This window comes from Phyllobates terribilis, unplaced genomic scaffold (assembly GCF_046119375.1).
Source record: "Phyllobates terribilis strain yellow unplaced genomic scaffold, ASM4611937v1 Scaffold_3__8_contigs__length_932513732, whole genome shotgun sequence".
Lineage (NCBI taxonomy): Eukaryota > Metazoa > Chordata > Amphibia > Anura > Dendrobatidae > Phyllobates > Phyllobates terribilis.
In genome coordinates, this window is record NW_027362763.1 from 223,714,088 (window position 1) to 223,741,044 (window position 26,957).

At 46.0% G+C, this 26,957-nt stretch overlaps 1 protein-coding gene across 1 annotated transcript in view; it reads left to right on the top strand.

Moving 5' to 3' along the window:
* The window catches only part of LOC141259122 (glutathione hydrolase-like YwrD proenzyme), a 107,921-nt gene that overhangs the window by 35,402 nt on the left and 45,562 nt on the right, over positions 1 to 26,957 (top strand). Inside the window, exons 3-5 of the mRNA XM_073674640.1 lie at positions 3,532 to 3,685; positions 7,272 to 7,425; positions 8,904 to 9,110. Coding sequence (XP_073530741.1) covers positions 3,532 to 3,685; positions 7,272 to 7,425; positions 8,904 to 9,110 — 515 coding nt within the window. The remainder of the gene's footprint in view (positions 1 to 3,531; positions 3,686 to 7,271; positions 7,426 to 8,903; positions 9,111 to 26,957) is intronic.

Here is a 26,957-nt window from a genome sequence, read left to right on the forward strand (position 1 = left end):
TGAATTGGCAAATTTGAACAGGGGCTCAGAAAAACCATGGTCCCGAGGTACAACAATTGTTCTTTCCTGGATGTGCGTTGGTTTTCTTGAACTATGAACACAATTTGATCAATGATGTATACATTGAAAATCCTATACTCTGTGTATGCTCATTATTCATGTGTACTGTTAATAGGTTTTACATGGTGATACAGAAATGTCTCTAAGGATTCTTGTATCCGGAGGATATTGATTAGGTCGGATGTCAGAACGGTGGTGGCAGTACTTATATTCTTTAGTTAATAAAGTTAATAGTTTTCATGTTTGGGGTGTGAGCCAAGGTCACTGTTCTCTGTAGTAGAGATGTGGATATAAAGCGCATTGTGTATCTATAGATTACAATGGACAGTGGTCTGGGTAATAATTCTAATGAATGGATATGTGGAAAATCCCCATACAGCCAAATCCTGCTTACAAGGAAATGGCTGCAGTCTTCTCTATACGTGTGTGTGTATATGTATGTCCATTCTTCTGTTTCCATCACATTCATGTTACATTGCAGATGATATAAAAGGTATGCATCTTTTTAAAAGAAATTAATTTTGAGAGAAATCAATGTGATTCTTGTTTAATGAAAATATGTGCCTGCCTTAAAGCGTACTGATCACGTTACCCAAACCAAAAGCACTTTGTTGCATCCTCCACCCCCACCCTCATAAGTTCAAACTGATTTTCCGCATCTACAAATCTGCAATGTACAGAAACGGCCCCAATTCTCCTGCTCTGTAATTTGCTATTTACTCTTTTTGAGTGAATGATTCCTCCTCATCAGCATTTTTCCAGCACTATAGGTGCTTGAAATATCGTTTCCTCATTGCCTGCATGTATTGCATCTGCCACTTGGCCTGACTACCCAAAATTAAAATCACAACTCCTTGTTATGCCTGTTTGCTCCAGTTGACAGACAGGTCTCTCCCTATTTTTATAGGGAGAGACCTGTCAGACAAAGGGATCGCATCGGGAGAAGTCAGCCGACGACTAGCCCAGACTAGTCAGCTGAGATGCATGGTCCCCAGCCAGCTGTCTAAAGTGTGCTTTTCAGGATGGAACATACCTGGCGACAATCGCCCAGCCAATGTCTGGTTTGTGTTGTTTGTGGTTCTGGTAGTATGAATCTGATGACATGTTCCCTTTAATGTGTTATCCAATTTACAAGACCTGAAACAAAATCCTAGGCTGGAATAATTGTTCTACTTATAGAGGTTGTCCACTACTTTCACACTGATGCTCTATCCTTGGGATAGGTCATCAATATGTGATCAGCTGGGGTCCGACACCCGGCGGCTGCCGCCGGCTGTCTTCTGATAGTGGTCGCCGCAGGGTACTACACATCCGTCTCCTATTGATTTGAATAGGAGGCGGATGTGCAGTACCAATCCTTGGCCACTGCCAGAAGACGGAGCAGTTCGGCAAGTGAGCACTTCTGGCCGCCGACACCGATATCAGCGGAGGTGCCGGGTGTCGGACCCTGGCTGATCAGACATTAATGACCTATCCTAAGGATAAGTCATCAATGGAAAAGCAGTGGACAACCTTAACAGATATTTTGTCAACATTTTATTTGACACCTTCTTGAAGGTTTATTACTACCTTTACACACACAGGTTAAATATAATTTTTTATTGTCCAATAAACCAGATTATATGATATTCTGGCACCTATCAAGTCTCATTGATATCGCATTAAAAATAACTGTTTTATTTATCTCTGTGACCAATCCTGTGTTTTAAAGAATGAATAAATTGTACAACATAATACACTTTACTCTTTTAAATCTATATTCCATAGTATAGGGGGCTGTTTCACTTTTGTGTAAATTATTACCTCAAATCAAATAGGGATCAACCTATTAATCAAGCTTAGTTAGGAGGTGTGTTTGGGCTCATTGTCCTGTTGAAAAATAAATGATGGTCCAACTAAACGCAAATCGGATGGAATAGCATGCCGCTGCAAGATGCTGTGGTAGCCATGCTGGTTCAGTATGCCTTCAATTTTGAATAAATCCCCAACAGTGTCACCAGCAAAGCACCCCCACACCATCACACCTCCTCCTCCATGCTTCACGGTGGGAACCAGGCATGTAGAGTCTATCCGTTCACCTTTTCTGCGTAGTACAAAGACACGGTGGTTGGAACCAAAGATCTCAAATTTGTACTCATCAGACCAAAGCACAGATTTCCACTGGTCTAATGTCCATTCCTTGTGTTCTTTAGCCCAAACAAGTCTTTTCTGCTTGTTGCCTGTCCTTAGCAGTGGTTTCCTACCAGCTATTTTACCATGAAGGCCTGCTGCACAAAGTCTCCTCTTTACAGTTGTTGTAGAGATGTGTCTGCTGCTAGAACTCTGTGTGGCATTGACCTGGTCTCTAATCTGAGCTGCTCTTAACCTGCGATTTCTGAGGCTGGTGACTCGGATAAACTTATCCTCAGAAGCAGAGGTGACTCTTGGTCTTCCTTTCCTGGGGCGGTCCTCATGTGAGCCAGTTTCTTTGTAGCGCTTGATGGTTTTTGCAACTGCACTTGGGGACACTTTCAAAGTTTGCCCAATTTTTCGGACTGACTGACCTTCATTTCTTAAAGTAATGATGGCCACTCGTTTTTCTTTACTTAGCTGCTTTTTTCTTGCCATAATACAAATTCTAACAGTCTATTCAGTAGGACTATCAGCTGTGTATCCACCTGACTTCTGCACAACACAACTGATGGTCCCAACTCCATTTATAAGGCAAGAAATCCCACTTATTAAACCTGACAGCGCACACCTGTGAAGTGAAAACCATTTCCGGTGACTACCTCTTGAAGCTCATCAAGAGAATGCCAAGAGTGTGCAAAGCAGTCATCGAAGCAAAAGGTGGCTACTTTGAAGAACCTAGAATATAAGACATATTTTCAGTTGTTTCACACTTTTTTGTTAAGTATATAATTACACATGTGTTAATTCATAGTTTTGATGCCTTCAGTGTGAATGTACAATTTTCATAGTCATGAAAATACAGAAAAATCTTTAAATGAGAAGGTGTGTCCAAACTTTTGGTCTGTACTGTATATGATGTAGTTATTGTCACGCTCCAATAACTTTGTAGAGTGAACCCAAATCCTGCACCGGATTGCACTACTAGCAATTAATGGGGACGCTCCAGTACAGTTAGTACCGTACATGTAACACATGTCGTATTGTGTTTCATTTCCCGAGAATTGACTGCTTTGTGTCTAAGGAAGTAATGCTATTGGATATAAAGCAGCTGGTGCCCCGGAGCCATCACATCGAGCCTCATACTTGGTGATTAGATTGATATCACTATATTTGCTTTTACAAAGGTCACCGCAGCACCGTAGACCGGCCAGAAAACTTTTGCATAAGTGTTTCTTAGCATGAAACGAGTTACTGTGAACGCTGAGTCGTCTATTCTGTATTTGCATTCACAATAAATGATGTGTTCCCATTACTGCGATGTGAATGTTAGCAATGGAGTTTTGTTGTCTTTATTTGCAGATATTCTGAAGAAAGGTGGGAATGCCGCTGATGCTGCGGTGGCTGTCACCGCTGCCCTTAATGTCACTGAACCCACCAGCACAGGGATCGGTGGCGATTGCTTCTGTTTGTTTTATAAAGCAGAAACTAAGAAAGTCTATGGACTGAATGGGAGGTATGGATGGTTCAGTATTTCTACTTTATGTGAGACAAATTAAAGTTGTATCTGATTTTGAATTGGAGATTTCATATACATTCGTAAGGGATTCAGGAAATAAATGTATTTACTTGTAACTATCTGCAAACTACAGTTCTCATGCTAAAGAAAAAGGTTTATTAAACTGCCTCTATTTGCCTTTCACTCATCATAAAATACTATTTGCCACAGTTTTGCTATACTATAACTGAACAGCATAACTGCTTGTAAAGTTTTTATTTTTGTTTTCTTTCAATATATTGTTCCCTTTTCACAGTCTTTTTTTTTTTGTTGTATAAAACAATCACAAGAAGTCCCAGCGATCAGCTCTAATACGTGGGGAACCTTGGCAACAAATGTACCATTTTCCTGTAGCACTCTCACTGCGAAAATTAAGTATTACGGTATATAAATTAGCTGCAGATGTAATGCACCATCCTACCAGGTCCAACCTATAGCGGCTCTTTAGCTGGATGATGAATAATAGTCTGAACTTTGGATGCCCAATATTTCTTTAGAATTCAAAAGAAATGTAAATGGGTATGGGTTTTCTAAAGAAGAGTACCCCTCTAAAGCACGAACTGTTCTATTCCAACATCAAAACTCTTCAAAGTTATATCCCTCCTCTTACGGTGCGTTCACATTGTGTTTTTACCAAACGTCAATCAGTTGGCTTCCATCAGAAGTCCTAAAAAAAGGGGAATAAGGGGAAAACCCTGATGGGACCATTGACTTTAAAGGAGCAGATTGATCATTTTGTGCTTTGTCTAGCCTTTGTTTTGACAGTGTCCATCTTCTTGAGGAGGGCACAAAAAGCACAGTTGATTGCGCCTTTGTGCCCACCTCAAGATGGTGGATACTGTTGAAATGGAGGTCAGATGGAGCATAAAGTTGCACTTGAGTATCATCATTCAGGGCTTCAGATGGTTACTCACCTGGATATTAGGATAGCGTGTTCAGTGGTATATGCTGGTTCTGCCCTAGAATAAGAAATATGGAACAACCCTGTCATTTGAAATAAAAAAACAAACAAACAAAAAAAAAAACGGAGGATCTGCTTGACCGCTGTATGTTCACTTCCCAGCTATTCAGCTTGGTGCTTTGCTCTCCTAGTATATGTCACACAGGCCATCGATTGTTATCGCCAGTACTGCACACTTGCTGTTACACGTCTGTTGCATTGTGAGAACATTGATTACAAATTAGCTAAAACTCTTCTATTTAGTTCGATGGGAATCAAACTGACGCCAAAGTGAATCATTTTGGATCTTTCATCAGCATGTCCTATTTTATATTGAGGACTTACATTTATGACACCTCAAGAGTTATAGCCACTTGAGGCAGAAAGAATCTGTTGCGGATTTTGATGCAAACTCACATAAAATCCGCAAGCTGCAAATTTTCTTGTAGATTTGCCACAAACTTCACCCTATACATTGCAAACTGTGAAATCTGCGTTAAGTACACATAAAGAATTGTCATGGTGTGAATTTAAAGTGATCAATTTACCTGAGGAAATTTTCTACAGACTGTGGGTAAGATGTGACATGTCATCCACTTTACTGCTACTTTATGTAACTATGGATCATCCACCCTGAAATCTGGACAAGTAATCTGCCAGATTATCACTTGCGGTGATTGTAGCCTATGAAAATCATGAAACACAGTATTCTCCATTGATATCCCATTTTAAATCACAATCTCACTCCAGAACAGTCCTTCTTTAATTGTTGCTGTAACGCTAATGCCAGTGTCCCTGCATGGTCCCTCTTCCCCCTCCACGCAGAGACGCCGACATACTCACCGCCCCGTCCACGCTGTGACCTTTACGTTATTCTGTTTTCAGTGCACACTCCTTCCTGGCGGCACACGCGCTCCCATTTTTAAATGGGCAGCGCACTCACCTTGTAAATGTCCCCAGCCAATATCTGGGAGGCATCCAGTATCAAAGGCACCCTCCCCAGTTGGGAAGTGCCTGAGCCACCTCTGTATTTTCCCTCAACTCTTGTATGTGCAACTGTATGTTGCCAGGTCCCCTGTGCTAATCCATTGACGTTAGTTTGTTATCCTGATTCTGTTCCTATTTTCCTGTGTAGTGTGTACGTTATCTTGAAGCTACTGCATCGTCGGACCCTGAAGGTGCTCCGCCGGTACCTGAACTCTGAAGCCGCACCTGTCTAAACTGGTTCTGAATCTAGCCTTGTCTGTGACTCCGGAGTCCAGTCCGTGTCAGTGAACCCGACCCTTGGGGTAGGCAGCTGCAGTATCCAGGACTGCTTAGGATTGGTACCTGGCGGCTACCTGCAGTTTAAGCCTGGCTCCAACATCAGGAGCTACAGTGAAAATCAGGTAGCCGCTTAGCTGTGCCCCTGCTAGGCACGTTTGGCCCCGTAGTACAGTGGATCCACGATTCACGTGCGCCACACGCATGCGTCACATTTGCCAGTCACCAGCTGTCTTCCATGCTGTCACTTGTCGGGCAAAGTTGGTATTTCTATATTGAAAATGAGGACAGTTCGTCCAGTAGTGACATACTGTTATTTTGCTTCAACCCTTGCTTCAAACGTACTTAAAAATGTACATATAAAATACAATATCAGAGAATAAATATTTTATTTATTTATTTTACTCGCTTATATAGCGCCATTAATTCCACAGCACTTCAGACATTATGGGCACTGTCCCAGTTTGGGCTCACAATCTACATTCCCTATCTGTATGTCTTTGGAGTGTGGGAGGAAACCGGAGAACCCGTAGGAAACCCACGCAAACACGGGGAGAACATACAAACTCCTTGCAGATGTTGTCCTTGGTGGGATTTGAACCCAGGACTCCAGCGCTGCAAAATAACTGCTAACCACTGAGCCACCGGGCTGCCCAACCAATAAACTTTTGGCCTTACTCAGTTTCACCATCTAGGCTTCTTCAGGAGAATCCAAAAAGAAGCCAAGATTTTTAAGAAGCTGGTCCAGGTAACTTAGCTGTGCGTATGCATGGGGTTTCAGAGCTGATGCTGCCACATTAAACGGAAGAAGGGTACCATGTTATACAACTGATAGATATGCTTTTAGTAGTTTCTGTGAATGCTGCATTTATAAAATAGGATCTCTTCCCAGGGCTTATCAGAATGAGGGTGGAGAAAAGGAATTGTAATGTCTTGCCCAGAAATCACAGCATTTCTCTTAAATTGGGAGAATCTGTGATGACTGCAAGAGCGGAACAGAAATATTCCCACATCTATTAGTACAAGCACAATAAAGTTCACTTTTAATTTAGGTTGCACTCTGAAACAAATTCCCCTTCCCCTTTTTAAAAAATTAAAAAAAAATAAACTATGGTGGAATTTCTTTTTTTTTTTTTTTTCCTTCCCCAAAAGTTTAGTCTCTCAGTATGGAGCTAAAAAAAGAAAAAAAAAAATTATTAAAAGGATAAAACATGCCAAAGAAAAATCTCTTATTGACATGCAATCTAAAAGATATACTTTGACTATTATAATGTATTGGTCATATTTTTACTACTCTGCTAAAAATCTCCCAAATCCGAAATGTATATATTCCCTTTGCAGCGGCCGATGTCCAGCAGCACTCAGTTTGGAGTTGTTGAAACAACAAGGGTTTGATGAGGAAAAGCCGCTGCCCCCCACACACGCTCACAGTGTTACCGTGCCGGGGGCCGCCGCTGCTTGGGTCGACACTGTTACTCTGTTTGGGAGTAAGAAGGTAATATACACTTGTATCTCATGTAATATTAAATACTCCAATGCAGACGTGTGGAGCTTCACTCAGAGTGCTAGCTTCATTATTGTATGAGAAAGAGCTACTGCAGATTGTGGCAGTATGTTTGTGTATTCAGCAGGTGCTCTCTAAATGCAATGCTAGGGTTAGCTTGGAGCAGCCATCTAGTAAGCATCTGTTCACACCTATTTTCTTGTTTTGGAAGTGCCGTTCAGTTTTTTCTGTTTCTATGTATAAGCTTTGAGCACTCTATGCCACAGGCGATTTTAATTACAGCAGCATCTTATTATCCCACACATAAGCAGACGGATGTCTCTTGGAGAAGTATTCACATTGATAGGGTCCTGGTATTTTGAGAAACGCCTTACCGTGGCTACCAGGTACACATGAATTGGCCAATTTATGCACTAAAATTTCTCATTTATTTCTAATTTCTACAGCAGTAATGCTATTCATATTTCATATTTTTCATGTTCGCATACTTAGCGTTACAGAGTGCTACTTTGTATATTACTCTGTTGCCGTCAGATGGGGGCCCTGCCTTTTACCTGACAGCATCCCCAGCTCTTTTTTTTTATTAGCCAGCCTGGCGCATATTCATAGTTGTAAGGTGACTCACACGTGATTTCATGCAAGGCTGGCTAATAGAAAGAATGCTGATGCTGTTAGGAAAGAGGTGGATCATTGCGCAACAGTCTGACGTGGCTGCTGGACCGGGTCCTGCAAAGCGATGTGCGCCAACTCCGCACACAGTTCTTGCATTCTATTCATATTGTATACAGAAAACTCACATGAAGTAAAAAATTTTCATTATCCCTTCTGGTTACTTGCCCACTGTTACTATGTTCAATAATGACCTTAGTTTGCTATTAAAATTCCATTCCACAATCTGTACTGTGGGTCTAAAGGTACATATTTGCTCTAACCCATCAGCGATCAGTGCTAATGCTTTTGATACATTCAGTAATACATTCTCTTGCACCGTACAGGTAAATGTTTGCGTAAAAAGGTAGAAAAAAACAGAATCGTATTATAGTGCCCCCTCCACCATCCAAAATACATAAGTCACTTTATGGTAGTTGGCAGAGACACTGAAGGAAGGAGATATTTAGTGTGTTTTTTTCCACAATGAGGTTGGCACCCTGGCTGGCATTGTATATGGGGTACTCTGCTTGCACTATGAAAGTACCCTGCCACTGTCAGTTGGAGCACTCGTTCTGACCGTGGCACTGGTAATGTGGGCGCTCTAGTTATGCCAGTGGGGAGCTTCGGCTGGCTGTGTTAATGACACTTTAGGACTACCAGTGAGGGAGTACTGACTGGTACTGTCATTTGGGGGGGCTTTGCCTTTCATTGTTGATGGCCATGTTTGGTTTTGTAGTACGGAGTTCATTATGTAAATTTGGGGCTGATGATAAAAAATGAACTAATCTCCTATCTTCCCTTATGTCATGAACTAATAGCTGAGCCTCGGAGAAATTCTGCAACCGGCTATTGAATTGGCGGAGTCTGGATGTCCTGTATCTGAAGTGACCGCCTTTCTGTGGAAAGTAAAAGCCCATAAGCTCCAGTCTCCCAATAACAAGTTTGGGGCAGACCTGCTAATCCATGGACAAGCCCCACAACATGGGCAGCTGTTCAGAAACCCATCACTGGCAAACACGTTTAAGGTACAAGCGGGTATTAAATGCTGCTTTTTTAACCCATTTTCCACTGTGTTACATGTGAAAGTTAATCCCGTATTACTGCTATATGGTGTGTAACGTCTTATTACTGAAGACTTCCTTATAAAACGATCATTGATCACAACATTGTATTGCAAAACCCTACTCCTGTGATTGATTGCAAAAATTGTAACTGTTCCTTACCAGATTAAGGAGCCTTGCAGCCATAATAGGTTGGCTTTCACTACAGGGTCTTTAAATGCCTTTATACTTTTAACCTGATTATTAATATAGTTTTAAATAAGGCTCTGATCACATCTGTGTCATGGCTTCAGTTTATAAGGAACACTATGCCAGGTCCATTGTAGAAAGGATCCCAGCACTGTCTTAACGGACCCTATTGCCTAATGATTAGTTGATAATAGATGGTTTCCAAATCCATCCTCTAACACAAGTGTGAACATAGCTGTTACTTACTGTATATGATATACCATGTAATGAACTATTTCGAGTTTCTGTATTTTTTTGTTGTAACTTTGCCTTATTCTGCAATAGCATTTAAAGGGAACATTGTGTCATCAGGTTTTCTGAATCTAAGCTGCTGCCATCAACTTTTGTACTGCTTAATAAGGATCCTAAAAATCCGTTCCTTACAGCCCTGCATCCCGGCGTACCTGCACTGAGCGGTCTGATTGGCTGGTACGGACCAACCTCCGTGCTTGACCTGATAATCGGGCCCCTGGTAATCATCGCTGAGTACCATGGAGAAACTTACAGGGAAAGTGATGTATAATGTTCATTTCTGCAAACCTGAGGAGGAATAGAATCCTGTTTAAGCAACACAGGAGGTGGTGACAGGAGCTTACCTCTGGTAACTAGTGACTGCTGCCCTTCAAAAGGGTTGTGAAATAAGGTTAACCCATTGCTCATATAACCTATAAGGGTATATGAACATCCTAGAGGTAACTCCCCAGCTTGGGACTCCGCACTATGAGCCATAACGGAGAGCAGATTTGTAAGAGCAACTTCTGTTTTTGCAGACTTGAGCCGTTTCATTGCGAGGACAGTTCTTCTTGGCTTCTATAAATGGCTGCTATATAATAACATAATACTGCATTTCCAATGCATCATCCCTGCAGTAGAAATACAGTACCTGGCTGGCTCTCCCAGTCACAATTTGTTATTTGCTGAGGAATACCAGGAGCAGGACCCGAGGCGATCAGTTAATTTGTCAGATTTGTCACTTCTTCAACTATTTACCGATTATTAGATTCCTTTTATTATGTAACTAAAATAAATGCCCATTTACAAGGACCCATATCTGCCCATAATTGAGTGCAATCGACTATCTACCGTACAAGTTGATCGGTGCTTACTTAATGTCTGATTCACGCAGGCAGACACAAACTGAATTTATACCATTTATATTATAAGATCGCCTCCTGAGGAAGAAGGCGAAACGTACGTTGGGGCGTTTCTCTGCAGATGGGTGTCGTGAGCTAAGTATGTTGTGTTACTTTAATAGTCTGTATGTATAGGGTTTGGTAGATTATTTCTGTTTGTACTAGCAGCCCTATAGCATGTGTTACTTTTATTGTCTGTATGTATGGCCTGGTAGACAATTCTCTACTTGCACTAGCAGCCCTATAGCAGAGTATTTATGGTGCACTGGCAAGGTGTTATTAGTTCCCTCTTTGTCTTTGGTATCTTAGTTTGTTACATCTAAAAGTTTATGGATTATTACAGGATCGGGTTGGTATTACCATAATCATGTTCACCATAATCATGTTTTCTTTTCTCATGTTATAATAATTTTGTATCACCCACTCTTGTTCTAAGTGTTTTCAGTAGAAAACTTGCATACAACACTGAAAATTCACAACATTTTTATGCAACATCGAGTTGTGCAAAAATGAAGCAACATTTGTAATTTTCAACCCAGCTTGAAGTAGCTCCGCCTAAACCAGCGGAGCTGGGGAGGGATGGGCGCGCACCCATCAAATTAATTAAGAATGCCAGCATTTCTTATGCCACAAATGTTACCTCAGTTCCCGACTTGCGTAACATTTCTGACGAGGTGCATGCACTGAACAGATGAGCCAAATTCATCAAATTGGCGTTTTTAACACGAGTCTTAATGAATTTGCCCCTGTGCGTTACCCGGTTCAATGGTTTGGTGGTAATTATTAAGAAAGACTGAAAATGTAATTACTCATTCGGTACATTGGGGGACAAAAAAATCATGGGTTAAGTCTGCTGCCACCTGGAGGCTGACACTAACAATACACCATAACAAAAAAGTCAGCTCCTCCCCAGCAGTCTATTTCAAGTTTACCAGCACCAAGCTCTTTAGTTTAGCTTAGTGTCATGTCGGAGGCAGACATGAGTCTGAGTTTCAGTCTTGACCTTGGTTAGGTTAGGAACTAAACTATTCTCCCTTTTTTTCCATGTTAGGTTAGTAACTAATCTTTTTCTTTTTTGTTTTCTAGGAGCTTAGACTTTTGTTAGGATGGTTAGGTAAGCATAATGATGTAGCTCTGTTTTTCCCCATGCAGCGACGGTGAGTACCGCCTGTACTGGTCAGCCTGTATTCTCTCTCGTCAGGATGGCAGGGCCATGTACCTCGACAGAGTCAGAGATCAGGTATCTGGGGTAGTTAGTCCTTTTGACATTGACTCCTGCCTGCCCACAGTCCATAACATGGCGCTATTGTATGGAGCGGAAGATGGAGCTCAGACTTCCCGATGCCACAGGACCAAGCCTCATCAGGCAGTTAAGTATGTCCCTTTCTGCTGCCCTGTGTTGTACTGGCTCCTCTGTGGTTGTTTCAGCATGGCAGCAATTTAGCAGTGTTCGGGCCGGATGCTTTTGGATACTCTCACTAGTCCGCACGACTCCCGGTGGTTTTGCTGTCATTCCTGCCCTTCTGCACCTCTCCTCCTTTTCCCTTCTCCACTCCCCTTACCTGGGTTTTCAGGGTTGTCTGGCCCCTCGATTGTGGGCCTTCTGTTTTCTTAGGATCTCCTTTCGAGGCTGGGATTCTGGTTGAGCCGGCTTTTGTAACATGCTGAAGCCCTTCAGGCCACACCCCTCTTCAAGTCATCCAATTGGTACTGTAAATCAGCGTGGCATGTGTGTGCCCACCCCAGCCAATCAGCCGGCCATTCTCCGTGACTGACATGCACCCGCCCCGGCAGATCAGTGTGGCATCATGCGTCTGATCAACATAGCCGGCATGCGTCCACCCCCAATCTGAGTGGCCAACGAGCCGCAGACAATTTCCGTGACCGGGTGTACCTGCCCCCTGGCCACTTGACGTGGCCAGCAAGCACCCACCCTCCAGCCGATCAATGTAGCCAGTATGCTCCCGCCCCCCCCCCCCCCGGTCAGTCTGCTTTGCTGACGAGCCGCTGGCCAATCTGTGTGACTGGCGTGTATCCGCCCAACATAGGCCCCACTTCTTCCACTTTTACGATCTAGGCACTGCCATTTTTCCCTAATCATTTTTCCACAATGGGTTATTCTGGTTCCTGACATTGCTCAATGGCTCCTCACTCAGCTTGCGCTAGCTGCACCACCCTGCGCTGGCTGCACCACCCTGCGCTCCAGTTGATTGCCTTAGGAACACCGACTGTGGTCAATTCAGGCATCCTTGGTCACCATCCAGTTGAGACCTCTCCATATTCGCCCTTAGCGGAATATTGGACCGGGTAGGCTGTTGTCTCTTATAATGTCTAAGTCCAGAGAAGACCGCACACACTTGATGACCCAGTCCTGTTGACTTATTATGCTTGCATTTCCTGTAAGTGAAAATTTCCGTCGAGGCAAGCCATAGCCTACTGCCCTGCTAGTAACCTCCCATCTCCTCTGCCGGACGCCCATGGCCCCTTGAGGAGGATGCACCCCCTACTGCATCGGCTCTGGCTTAACTCATACTGTAGCTGAGTTAACTAAGATATTCCAGACCTTGGTTATGGTTGTGGAACAATTGCCCAAGGACTTTATTGCCCCTGGTACTCTGCTGCTGTCCATAGTGAGTCAGACCCTCCAGCTACACTGCTGCAACCCAACCAATCACAGAGGCGATTCAGGCGACCTTAGATCAGCTCATCTTTCTGGTTAGTCTTGTACTGGCAGTGAACTTATCCCTAGAGGTCACTAAGGCAGAACCCTCTCCTTCCACAGAGTTAGGGTTCTTTAGAACAGCTGTATGTGTCTCTAACCACCAGGAGTTTATATACGTACTGGATAAGGAATGGGAGCATCAAGACAGGCGTTTTCAGAGTCATAATTGCATAAAGATATTGTATGTTTTTCCAGTGAAGCTGGTGGCGACGTGGTCCTCCCTTCCGGAGGTGGGCACTCTGGTGTCTCGTTTGTTGAGAACTACCAGGAAGAACCAAGAAACCCTCTGATAGATGTTTTGAGTCCATGGCGAGGTCAGTGTTTGAAGCTGCAAGATCTGCCCTGTGTCCCGCCTTTGCTGTCACATGGGTTTCGAAGGTGGTTACTGCTTGGGTGGAGCACCTTCGGAAATATATTCTTTCTAGTTCTCTTAGGGCGGGGTTAATGGACGTGGCCAACTAGAATGCTCAGGTTTGTCAAGTATCTTTGTTCAGCGTCCTTGAATGTGGCTAATTGCTCGGCTCAAGCGGCAAGCAATACTGTGTCTATCTGTCATATTCTATGGCTCAGAACGTGGAAGGCGGATCTTGCTCCAAGAGGTCCCTTACAGCCCTTCTTTTTCAGGTTCTCATCTGTTCAAGACCACATTCAACAAAACTATTGTGGATGCCACCAGCTGCAGATGTATATTACTCCCTCAGTCCAGGTTTAGCAGCTGGTTTCTGAGACGTGGAACCAATCGGTTTGGTCTTTTTTTTGTCAGTTTCCATCGGCTGGTGAGCCTAACCATCAGAGCAAAGTAGTGTAATGTGCATGCGCGGGGAAAGGCCAAAGAGTGCCAACGCATGCTTTGCTCTGCTCTCGGCTGGGCAGAGGAATGTGTCTGCGCAGGAGCACGTTGCCGAAGACATTGTGTGCATGACGTAGAACACATCATCTACACGAAGCAAGAAGAGAGGAGGCGCCAGGTGAAGAACAGTGACTTCAGTCGGACGTTTTGTGAACATAGAGACCGCATTCTAGAATGCAGTCACATAGGGCTTACAGGTGCTGACCCTACTTTATATGGGAAAAACCTGTTGACAGGTTCACTTTAAGGTGTATTGTTAGTGTCAACCTCCAGGTTGCAGCAGACTTAATCCATGGTTCTAGTGTCCCCCAATGAAGGCTGCAAGAAAGAGATTTTATGGTGAGCACCAAAAATCCTCATTTTAGTACAATGAAAAACTACAGTATTAACCTTTGTCTACTATGGATCTTTTTTTTTCCTTTCTTTGATGATTGAATTGTATCTTTAGCATATTTAATACTTTTGCTCATTCTCATTGGTTTCTTTGCAACCTTTCTCTCACGCTCCTCATATTTTTTAAATAGTTGTTTCAAGGTTTCTTGAAAGTAAATAATTTCTAAGTTTTCCGTTGTGTCTTGGAATACTCCTTAATTTTCAGCCCTTTTTGTCGCAATGTATGAACATTACTAAGCAATATGTAGGGTAAGTATCTTGGCTTTTAACGGGTGACTGTACATTGACTCATGTAATGACTCTGGTAATGGGATCATTTGTTATGTCATTGATTGCACAGCAGGGCTAATCTTAGCTCGACCTCGTGATCGACTAATAAGCACTTCCTTGTGTTTGTTTCCTTTTTGGGCTTTCCACATTTTTTATTTGCTGAAATCGATAACAAGAATTACATATACATACTGTGGTAAAGCGGCTTGCTTGGCTGTATGCGGAGGTAGACAACGGAACACCGTATCTTTAAATTTCGGGTTGGTTTATTAAAAAGTCCTAAACCAACATGGAGTCTATAAAGTAAACACAGCCCATTTGGCATAACGGCACCTACCATGCAGGAGACAAACTTCCATGTTTCACATCACTGAAGCTAATAGCCTCAGTGAAACATATCTCCCCTCCAGTATTCTGCCGGTAACTTTGTCACAATACAAATAATTGTAATTGTTCACTGGCTAAAATAATAAATCTAAAAACAAGCGCAGCCATGAAACAACCCAAAATCTGGTTAACTTTTTTATTCTACCCTGATTCTGTTATAGTGTAGAGCAAAATATAGAGTTAATTAAAGGGACCTGCCTGTACTTCATATTTGATGGCCAGATTGGTGGGGTTCAACATTCCCATTTGATTGCTGAGTTTGGTAACACATAGTATAGAAATAAGCTAGATCTTTAGGTAAGGTAGATGGCATAGAAATAAGGTATGTGAGATAGAAGTAGAAACAAATTTAGGAAAAATAAACAGTAAATGAATTAAAATGTCAGAAACTGGACGGTACCTGTGTCTTTAAATGACTATTCATGATGTATTAGATTTAAAAAAAAAAGCTGGATCCATAATATTATTAGAATATTTAGATGCCTGCGTACCTGCCTAGTTTTGTAAGAGGAAGAAGCTTCTGGAAATCACTACCAGTGGGGATATTATATATGCAGGTGCATCTCACTAAATTAGAATATCATAAAAAAGTTAAATTATTTCAGTTCTTCAATACAAAAAGTGAAACTCGTATATTCTATAGAGTCATTACAAAAAGAGTGATCAATTCCAAGTGTTTATTTCTGTTAATGTTGATACTTGTGGCTTACAGCCAATGAAAACACAAAAGTCATTATCTCAGTATCTCTGGAAACTGCTTGAGGACTGGACCAGTGACATTGCCGCTTTCAAAGCCTACAGCAGTTAAAAGATGCTCAAAAAGACTGATCATGCGAATTGCCAGTTGTTTTCACATTACAGTGCACACGTTCATTGTTTCAGAATTTTTAAGCGCTTTTTCAGGTGTATTACTGAGTGCAGACTTTCAGTGCAAATACCTTAATAGTGACTCCACTTTCTGTCACCATAGACCACACATGCCAGCAGTCAATATCATATGCTGCCTGAATACAGTCAGATCTTTGCAGATCATTTCACTTTGTTACCATGGACTGGGCCCAACCACAACTAAGGGGCACCGTGTCCTTGAGCTTATTGATTAAAGTAACTAGATGATGCCCACCGGGTGTGCAAAGGACTGCTCATCAATCACATAAGTGTTGATTGCAGCCCTTGTTTGAAGCTCCCAGACTTTGTCAGCTTGACCACCCCTGACCTAGAGAAAGATGGTGATATAGAAATATAGCCCCCGATTCATCAGAGTTTCCACCACTTTTCTGATATAAAACCTTGAAATGCCATAAATTTTTGAGCAAGTCAAAATTGTGCAAAAATGTTGTGACTTTTGGTGTTTTTACACCAGTCCCAACAAGTTCTGCTAAAAGGAGCAATGCTGGCATGGGAAATGGTGGTGCTTCACTTCTGTCACATTTATTGGAATTTGCACCACAAAGGTGGCCTAAATGACATCAAATGTACACCAATGCCTGGCTGGAGTAGCATTTGTGGCAGTAGCATACTAGTTATCAGACGAGCCAAATCCATTAAGAGGAGTATGAACTTTTCATTAAGACTTGCATACAAAACACCAGTGTTAATGAATTTGGGTCATAGCGCCTAATAGTAATTAGTGAATGGATACATTGAATTATTATTTAAATGGAATTGGTCACCAGGTTTTGCCACCTAATCTAAGAGCAGGATAGTGTAAAGACAGAGACCCTGATTCCAGTGATGTGTCACTTACTGGGCTGCTTACGGTAGTTTTGATAAAATCACCTTTTTTTTTATCAGCAGGAGATGATCACTAGAGGACTAGTAAAACTGTTGCCAAGTAGTCCTCCATATTCATGAGCTCTGTATAACCCCGCCCCCACCACTGATTGTCGTCTTTCTGCCTATGCACAGTGAACACAGAAAGCTGCCAATCAGTGGTGTGGGCGGGGTTATAGTGAACTCAGCAGATAAAACAGTGATTTTATCAAAACTGTAGCCAGCTGCTCAGTAAATGACACATCGCTCGAATCCAGCCCTCTCAGATAGAGTAGCAAAATCCTGCTTGGAGATTCCTTTTAAAAAGATAAGAATTAATTAGACATTTACCATCCTGTTCATTTTGATAGGGAAAAAAAGGCCAAAGACAATAATACAATCAGTCCTGAGAAATGATGCAGAATGTAATTCTGTTGAAGAATAAAGGATGTCATGTACAGAATATATGGCATAGCACAGCTCCATTATGCAATGCATTGCAATGATTGAATCATTTGGAAGTTGCTTTGTTCCAAGATCCATAGAATTTCATTCCTTATATACATTCAGGGACGGAACGATAATAGGTGCAGGGGTTGGAGTCGTACGGGGGCCTCAAAGGTACTTTTACCCCATATGAAAAGACTATTACTATTAAAGACCTGTGTTAGTTGATGGCCCTGTTGGAGATTTTGCTCAAGCTCAAGTTCCGGCACTGTATACATTGATTGCTAAACCCCGGCATACTGTACATCGGTCATTATAGCCTGAATCCGAAGCTTCTATGAATGAGTGAAGCTGCTTGATTATTTTTATTGTATGTCATTTCATATCCGTCATGTGAATGAGGTTTTATCAGTCTGTCCCTCACTCAGAAGATGGACTGTGCGTGTTCATGTTACCTTTATGTAGGAGTCCTTTATCTCACAAGGTAGCCTAGTGCGATTGCAGTATACACCTGGAATTTATGATCGATAACATAGGGCACAACAGTATAACCAGATACTGGAAGAATTTCCGGAAACACCTCGTCCTCTGCCATCAGGGTGAATTGTATGTCATACAGGTAACACATGATTTCTGATAGAGAACTGTCTGTTCTATCTGCTCTTGTGTATATCAAATCTTATCGGTGTATCTCTGTTTCCCATGAAATAACAATCCTGAAGCATATTTTGTTAGGACTCTCCTCTCCTCCTGGAATGGTATGATTATGTGGCACCCCAGGGGTCTGGTTTCCACAGTAATAGCAATATTACGTCTGAGAGCAGGTGGGAGGTCTCCTGGTCAGGAATCCTAAGCATGCCACACCTCCTGCCCAGTCCTGGGAGGGGAAGAACTTCCCCTATATAAACTGGGGCTGAGGCAGGGTTAGAGAGGAGAGAAAGAGAAGAAGAGGAGTCCCAGACAGAGACACAGTCTGGTCTGGAGTGAGGCAGCTATAGGGAAAGAGAGATCAGGAGCTCTGTGGGAGCCGTGCTAAAAGAGGTCAGGGGCTGGAAGCTGTAGTGCTCGCCCTGATTGAAGAGTTCTCACCGGACCCGGAGTCCGAGGCTGTGGGGACTAATCCTTACCCAGCAGCAGAAACCGACCGGCAGGGGATTTCAGGTCCTCTGGCCAAGAAACCCGAAGGCACGGTCACACGCAAGGGACCAGCACCGCCGTCGTGAAGCGGAAGCTACCAGAAGGCCCCGAGTCACCGGCCATACGGGTGAGCACCACACGGTACACTCAGGGACGTGGGCTACTTTTACCCGCCTCTAGCAAGGTAGCCAGAAGAGTACAATTAGTTGGGGAGGCCTACAACTCCGCCTGGCCAGGGGAGATCCCATCTGCTCACGGACTGACCAGGCCCCGATCGCTAGCCAGTACTCCGGGAGGGTCTATCTTTGCCACCAGTAAAGACCCTGAATTACACCGCACCGTCTCTGAGTGTTTCATCATCCACGTCCACTGGCCATACCCCTCCCGTTGGGGGTTATACCATCCACGCTGCACGACCGTACCACCGGCCTCAGCGGTCTGCCCTGCAGCGGCGGTTTCGTAACCGCATTCAACGGGTGGCGTAGTCGTACAATATCACATCTGCCACTAAAAACATCGCCACTTAGTTTGACACCCTGGGCACGGACCGGGTCACCGCCACGAGGACTACTATCCCCAACAGATCCGGCTCCGAGTATTCCCCTAACATGGCCCAGGGGGCGCGTCAACTTTTGGCGTAGTCGGCAGGATTTCGTGCCCGCAACCACCGGGTACTGCGTGCCTGAAAAAGACTGTTAAACTTACCAGTGGTGAAGATTCCCGCCATCCGACGCCATCTTCTGCCTTCTTCCCGCCATCCGTGGAGTTTTCCCGCCATCCGACGCCATCTTCTGCCTTCTTCCCGCCATCCGTGGAGTTTTCCCGCCATTGGACGCCATCTTGAGGACGCCGCGCGGGAAGAAGAGGGGCGTGGACTCCGAAAGCGCGTGAGAACTGAAGCCCCGCCTCACGTCCGGACGTTGCGTAAGGTCCTGGAAGGAGCCGAGCAGACGCCGACGTCACAGGAGCGCGACGGAAGGTCCTCAACCCTGACGATCCACTGCGGAGCCGCGGCCTACGGAAGAGGATCATCGCAAGGTAGGCCACGGTCCACTAGGGGGGAGGAGGATGTCGGATACGGAGGAGAGCTTCACCGCCACAGCCACCGCCAGCGCCACCGCTGCTGCGGTCATGCCTTTCACCATGCCCTATATCCCGGGGGCAGCCTGGCTACCCCAGTACTCGGGGGAGTCACATACCCTAAATGACTTCAGAGAAAAGCTGGATAGCCTCTTCCAGGTGTACCCCCTCACAGAAGAGCAAAAAGTGAGCATCCTGGTGGCTCAATTAACAGGGGCAGCCCAAAGGGAGGTAAAGTCCTGGCCACTTGGGAGGAGGAGGACTGTCGCAGAGATACTAGCCCGGCTGAAGGACACCTTTGATACCCATACCTCAGCCGAGATCAAGCTTAGATTCTACGGGTGCAAGCAGCGAGCACATGAGAATATAAGGGACTATGCATTAAACCTACAAGAGGCCCTGAGAGCCATTAAGCAGGCTGACCCTGACGGCGTGGGAAACGAAGACAAGTTGTTGACTGAACAATTTATAGAGGGTCTACATTGCAATGCCCACCGAACCCAGTTGCGGGCAATGGCCTTACAGGACCCTCATCTGGACTTTGCACAGTTCAAGGACAGAGCCATCCGGGTGCTCCGAGAACCGGCACCAGGTGGCGCTGTGACCCACAGACGCCCTACTACCACTTACCACCAGGAGACGGCGCCCTTGTCGGCAGGGCCTGTGGGAGCTGATGCGCAGGCTTTAAACAGTGACCCGGCTACAGACCTGCACCATCAGGTCCAAGAGCTAACTAAAAGCGTTGCCGCGCTAACCCGAACTGTGCAGTCTTTACAGGTTTCTACTCCAGGGAAGATCCAGCTGGCATCCGGACCGGAGGATATCCCGTGGCGCCGACCAAGGAGGACCCCACCGGCCAGAGGAAGACCCAGCGACCGATACAACGAGGACGGACAACCCATCTGCCGCCGCTGCAATCAACCCGGACATATGGCAAGGTACTGTCCTTTAAACTGGCACAACCTGGGGTAGAGGGCCAACCCCCAGGAATAAGATCACCAGGCCCATCGAACTGGCGTGACAAATACGTGGGAGGACGTCCAGTCTTGCCTGTGGTACTGGATGGCATTCCTATGAGTGCCCTACTTGACACCGGGTCACAGGTCACCACCATCCCGTACGTGCTCTTCAAGCAGTACTGGAATGACTCGGATATAACCCGCTACCCTGACGACGACTTGAGTATCATCGCCAGCAATGGTCAGCCCGTGCCACAGATCGGATTTAAAGAGGTGACCATTAAAATCGGTAAAGTCGAACTGGCAGCACAGGGACTGATCATTGTGGACATTGACAAGCGCGAGAGTCACCCAAAGATAACTCTAGGAACTAATGTGATTGAAAATTGTCTTGCAGAGGTGATTCTCATTTTACAGCAGGTTGCCAAGAACGCCAGCTCCGGTCAGCAGCGAGTGCTCCAAAAAGAGATCCGGGCACTGATGCGACGGCAACAGGTGGAACTCTCCGGTGGTGAGATTGGTAGCGTGAGAATGTGTGACCCTTTCCCTATTGCCATGCCCCCGAAAAGTGAAATGATGATTTGGTGCCGGGCAGCTATTGGTCTGAGAGGTAGAGATTACCAGGCAATGGTAGAACCAGTCTACTCAGATAGTAGGCCCACCATTTTGACGGCACGGGGGGTGGTTGATGTACGCCATGGGAGGGTGCCCGTTCGCATAATAAATATCGGGAAGAGGGAAGTGTACCTGCCCCGGTATGCTACGCTAGCCAAATTGTATACCATCAACCAAAATTCTGTACAGTCCGTGGAACCCTTGCCTCCATCTCATCCAGAGGAAGGTAACGGCTCTAAACAACAAATGAAGGACTGGTGTCAGCAACTGCATTTGGGTACTGACTCCACTCCCTCACACCAGAAACAGGGAGTCTATCGGGTGGTTCAAGAGTACGAGAGAGTGTTTAGTAAACACCTGCTAGACTTCGGGTGAGTAAAGGTGGTAGAACACCACATCCCCACGGGAGACCATCCTCCCATAAAGGAGAGGTATCGTCCCGTACCCCCTGCACATTACCAACACGCCAAGGGGATGCTTAGAGACATGAAGGAGGCTGGAGTAATCAGGGATAGCTGTAGCCCCTGGGCAGCTCCACTAGTCTTGGTTAAAAAGAAGGACAACACCATGAGAATGTGTGTAGATTACCGGAAAATCAACCGTATCACCCACAAAGATGCGTACCCCTTACCAAGGATAGAGGAGTCTTTGGCTGCTTTAAAATCTGCTAACTTCTTCTCCACTTTGGATCTCACTAGCGGGTACTGGCAGGTTCCTGTAGCAGAGGCGGACCGGGAGAAGACCGCATTCACCACCCCGATGGGACTTAGCGAGTTTACCTGCATGCCGTTCGGACTCTGCAACGCACCAGGAACCTTCCAACGATTGATGGAATGCTGTCTGGGACACCGGAACTTTGAGACGGTCCTGCTGTACCTGGACGATGTTATAGTTTATTCCAAAACCTACGAGGACCACCTGAAACACCTGGCGGAAGTGTTTTGAAGCCCTGGCAAACTACGGTCTGAAGGTGAAACCGTCGAAGTGTCACCTGCTAAAACCAAAAGTGCAGTACCTGGGACACGTGGTGAGTGCTGACGGAGTGGCTCCCGACCCTGATAAGATCACCGCGATTAATGAATTGCCAAGACCCTCCAGCGTAAAGGAAGTACGGCAGTTCCTCGGGTTGGTAGGCTACTACCGAAGATTCATTCCCGGTTTCACCAAAAAGGCAGCTCCTATGCAGGACCTCCTGATAGGTCAGTCCAGGAAGGCCAAGAACCAGAAGCCGCCCTTCAGATGGGAGAAGCTGGAAGAAGAGTCCTTCCGCCAGCTGAAGATGGCCCTCACGGGGGATGAAATCCTGGCGTACCCTGATTACAGCCAGCCCTTTATCCTCTACACCGACGCAAGTAACCGGGCTAGGAGCCGTACTGTCCCAGATCCAGCAGGGGAAAGAACGGGTAATTGCTTACGCCAGCCGAAAACTACGACCCACCGAAAGAAACCCTGAGAATTAAAGCTCATTCAAGCTAGAGTTCCTGGCAGTGGTGTGGGCAGTCACCGAACGCTTTAGGCACTACCTCGCCTCTTCCCGGTTCACCGTGTACACGGATAACAACCCGTTGACACATCTGGACACTGCAAGACTCGGTGCCCTGGAGCAGAGATGGATGGCCCGTCTGTCCAACTATGAATTTACGATCAAATACCGGGCAGGACGCTCCAATACCAACGCGGATGCCTTGTCCAGAATGCCAAACCTACCGGACGTAGGGGAAGATCCAGAGGAACTGGAAGAAGTTGAACTCCCCGCGTTCCACCGTCATGGGACTATCCAGTATTCCCACCATGTAAGGGGTAAGCAATCCGCTACGTTTAACCCCTTACCTCATTACAACTGGGCGGAAGCGCAGGACAGTGACCCCGCTGTCCGACTGGTGAAGGAGATGCTGACTCAGCCAGATGCCCGCCTTGACCCAGACGCTCCGGAGGAAACCAAGCAACTGTGGGTTGAGAAGAGTCGACTGTTCCTTTACAGGGGGAAGTTGTGCCGCAGAATGGTTAACTCCCGGACGCATGAACTGATCTGGCAAGTGGTGGTGCCGAGAAGAGACGCGGCTATGGTACTGGAGGCATACCATGACGGAGCTGGGCACTTCGGATGGAAGAAGCTGGAGTTCCTGCTGCGCGGGCGGTTCCACTGGGTAGGCATGAGAGGAACCATCGAGAGGTGGTGCAGAGACTGTGGCCCATGCAACCTCAGAAGGAAGGACCGTGCCAGCCAGAAGACTCCCCTGCAGTCCATCGTCACCAGGCAGCCGTTGGAACTGGTAGCCTTGGACCATGTAAAACTGACCCCCAGCAGAAGTGGCTACGTCTATGCGTTAACCATCGTGGATCACTACTCCCGGTTCTTGGTTGTAGTCCCCGTCAAGGACTTAACGGCTCAAACAGCAGCTAGAGCCTTCCAGCAGCACTTCTGCCGTCCACACGGATACCCAGAGCAGGTGCTGACGGACCAAGGACCTGCCTTTGAAGCAGAAGTCTTCCAGGAGTTCTGCACCCTGTATGGCTGCCGGAAGATGAGAACAACACCCTATCATCCGCAAACCAATGGACTCTGCGAGAAGATGAACCAGGTGGTGATAGACCTTCTGAAAACATTGCCCCTGGAAGAACGCAGTCTGTGGCCTGAGAAACTGCCTGATCTGGTGGACCTATACAACCACATCCCTGTAGGTTCTACCAACTGTACCCCGGCTTACCTAATGAGAGCAAGACCTGGTAACCTGCCTGTTGATCTGGATATGGGAGTCCTGACACCCGAGGACACTTCACCAGAAGCAGACTGGGACACAGAGAGGCAGCAGCAGTACCGGAAAGTACAGGAGAGCGTTGAGCGAAGTCTCTGTCAAGCAAGAGAAAGACAGGAGAAGACTTACAACCAGTATGCTCCCGCTGTTCCCCTGGTACCTGGAGAGCAGGTCTTGAAAAGGAAGAGACGGCTCCACAAGTTGGACGACCAGTGGGAGAAGGACCCGTACACCGTACTGCCCTCAAGCCATGAGAACTCAAAAGTCTGCACAATCAGTAAGGACGGAGGAGAAACCACAGCCATTGTTTCCTGAGATCACCTGAAGAAGTGTCCCGAGAAGCTACGAAACCCTGAAGAAGATCAAGAAAACCCTCGACCCGCAGAGGAAAGGGAAGAGATGGTCAGTACTGTACTCGGAGACTTCCCTCGGTCTTGGGCACAAGTGAATGGCGCTGTTGTGGTACCCGTCCTCACCTTCCTCCAGCCGGCATCCCAAGTTCCTACGGAAAAACAGGTAGAGCTGGAAGCGCAGCCGGTCCAGGAGGCAGAAGACCCCACACAAGCAGACCAGGAGAATCGACCCTCTGCTTATAGTGAGCCTGCCGTGCCCCTAGTGAGCCAAAGAGTCCGTAGACAGCTGCCCAGCTTACCTTCAACAGCTCCTACACCCTGTAGCTTAGGACCAGTCAGTCAGCTCCGTAGGTCTACTAGGGCCACTAAAGGCCAGTTGCCCGTACGTTGGAGGATCTAAAGTGTTTAGACTGTTTTATTTGTATGTACCTGTTTATAGTTGCTTGTAAATAATTATGTATTTCTAGTTGTTTTATAGGTGTCTTTTATGGATTATCCAGAATCCTTTGTATATATGTTTGGAGCGTAACCCAGGAAAGGACTAAGACTGTTAAAGACTCGGGGTAGGACAGACCCCTACCTGGTTACGGCTCCCTGTTCTTTGGTGAAATGGACACCCTTGTTTTCTTCAAAAACTGCACCCGGTTGCGGACACGCCGTGACCATCCTAATGTGGTTTTCTTTATTGTACTGTTTCTGTTTATAACTTGTTATGTTTTCAAAAAAATATGGTTAGTCCCGGAGTACTAAATTTTACTAGGGGGGAATGTGGCACCCCAGGGGTCTGGTTTCCACAGTAATAGCAATATTACGTCTGAGAGCAGGTGGGAGGTCTCCTGGTCAGGAATCCTAAGCAATGCCACACCTCCTGCCCAGTCCTGGGAGGGGAAGAACTTCCCCTATATAAACTGGGGCTGAGGCAGGGTTAGAGAGTAGAGAAAGAGAAGAAGAGGAGTCCCAGACAGAGACACAGTCTGGTCTGGAGTGAGGCAGCTATAGGGAAAGAGAGATCAGGAGCTCTGTGGGAGCCGTGCTAAAAGAGGTCAGGGGCTGGAAGCTGTAGAGCTCGCCCTGATTGAAGAGTTCTCACCGGACCCGGAGTCCGAGGCTGTGGGGACTAATCCTTACCCAGCAGCAGAAACCGACCGGCAGGGGATTTCAGGTCCTCTGGCCAAGAAACCCGAAGGCACGGTCACACGCAAGGGACCAGCACCGCCGTCGTGAAGCGGAAGCTACCAGAAGGCCCCGAGTCACCGGCCATACGGGTGAGCACCACACGGTACACTCAGGGACGTGGGCTACTTTTACCCGCCTCTAGCAAGGTAGCCAGAAGAGTACAATTAGTTGGGGAGGCCTACAACTCCGCCTGGCCAGGGGAGATCCCATCTGCTCACGGACTGACCAGGCCCCGATCGCTAGCCAGTACTCCGGGAGGGTCTATCTTTGCCACCAGTAAAGACCCTGAATTACACCGCACCGTCTCTGAGTGTTTCATCATCCACGTCCGCTGCCCTGAGGCCATACCCCTCCCGTTGGGGGTTATACCATCCACGCTGCACGACCGTACCACCGGCCTCAGCGGTCTGCCCTGCAGCGGCGGTTTCGTAACCGCATTCAACGGGTGGCGTAGTCGTACAATATCACATCTGCCACTAAAAACATCGCCACTTAGTTTGACACCCTGGGCACGGACCGGGTCACCGCCACGAGGACTACTATCCCCAACAGATCCGGCTCCGGGTATTCCCCTAACATGGCCCAGGGGGCGCGTCAATTACATTGACAACCATGTTACTCTGTACTTAAAGAGGACCTTTCCCTGGATTTTTTTCTATTGATTGTTTCATATTCTAAATAGTTTCTCTGTTATTCCTCCTAGAAATGTAACAATGGTGAGAATTTTCCTTTCAACAATTGGACGAATACGGCAGAATGTCTCTGGTCATTTGCTTTTTTGTCTCTGATGCTGCCCAATCAAAACATGGTTAGTTCGTTGAAGGGACATTTTGCACCATTATTACTAGGAGGATATAACTTTGGGCACAGAAGAAAAATGTTCCAGAATCTGTGGAGCAGCAGCAATTGGAAGATGTACTTGGTTTAAATCATACATGTCCAAATCTGGCCCGCAATGTGGTTATATTTGGCCCTCGACACCAGAACCGACACACCTTCTATATGGGGCCATTATTCTGTATGAAGAACTATGTGGGGCCCATTATACTGTATGGAGGACTATGCCGGGCCATTATACTGTATGGAGGACTATGCGGGGCCCATTATTCTGTATGGAGGACTATGCGGGGCCCATTATTCTGTATGGAGGACTATGCGGGGCCCATTATTCTGTATGGAGGACTATGCGGGGCCCATTATACTGTATGGAGGACTATGTGGGGCCCATTATACTGTATGGAGGACTATGTGGGGCCCATTATACTGTGTGGAGGACTATGTGGGGCCCATTATACTGTGTGGAGGACTATGTGGGGCCCATTATACTGTGTGGAGGACTATGTGGGGCCCATTATACTGTGTGGAGGACTATGTGGGGCCCATTATACTGTGTGGAGGACTATGTGGGGCCCATTATACTGTGTGGAGGACTATGTGGGGCCCATTATACTGTGTGGAGGACTATGTGGGGCCCATTATACTGTGTGGAGGACTATGTGGGGCCCATTATACTGTATGGAGGACTATGTGGGGCCCATTATTCTGTATGGAGG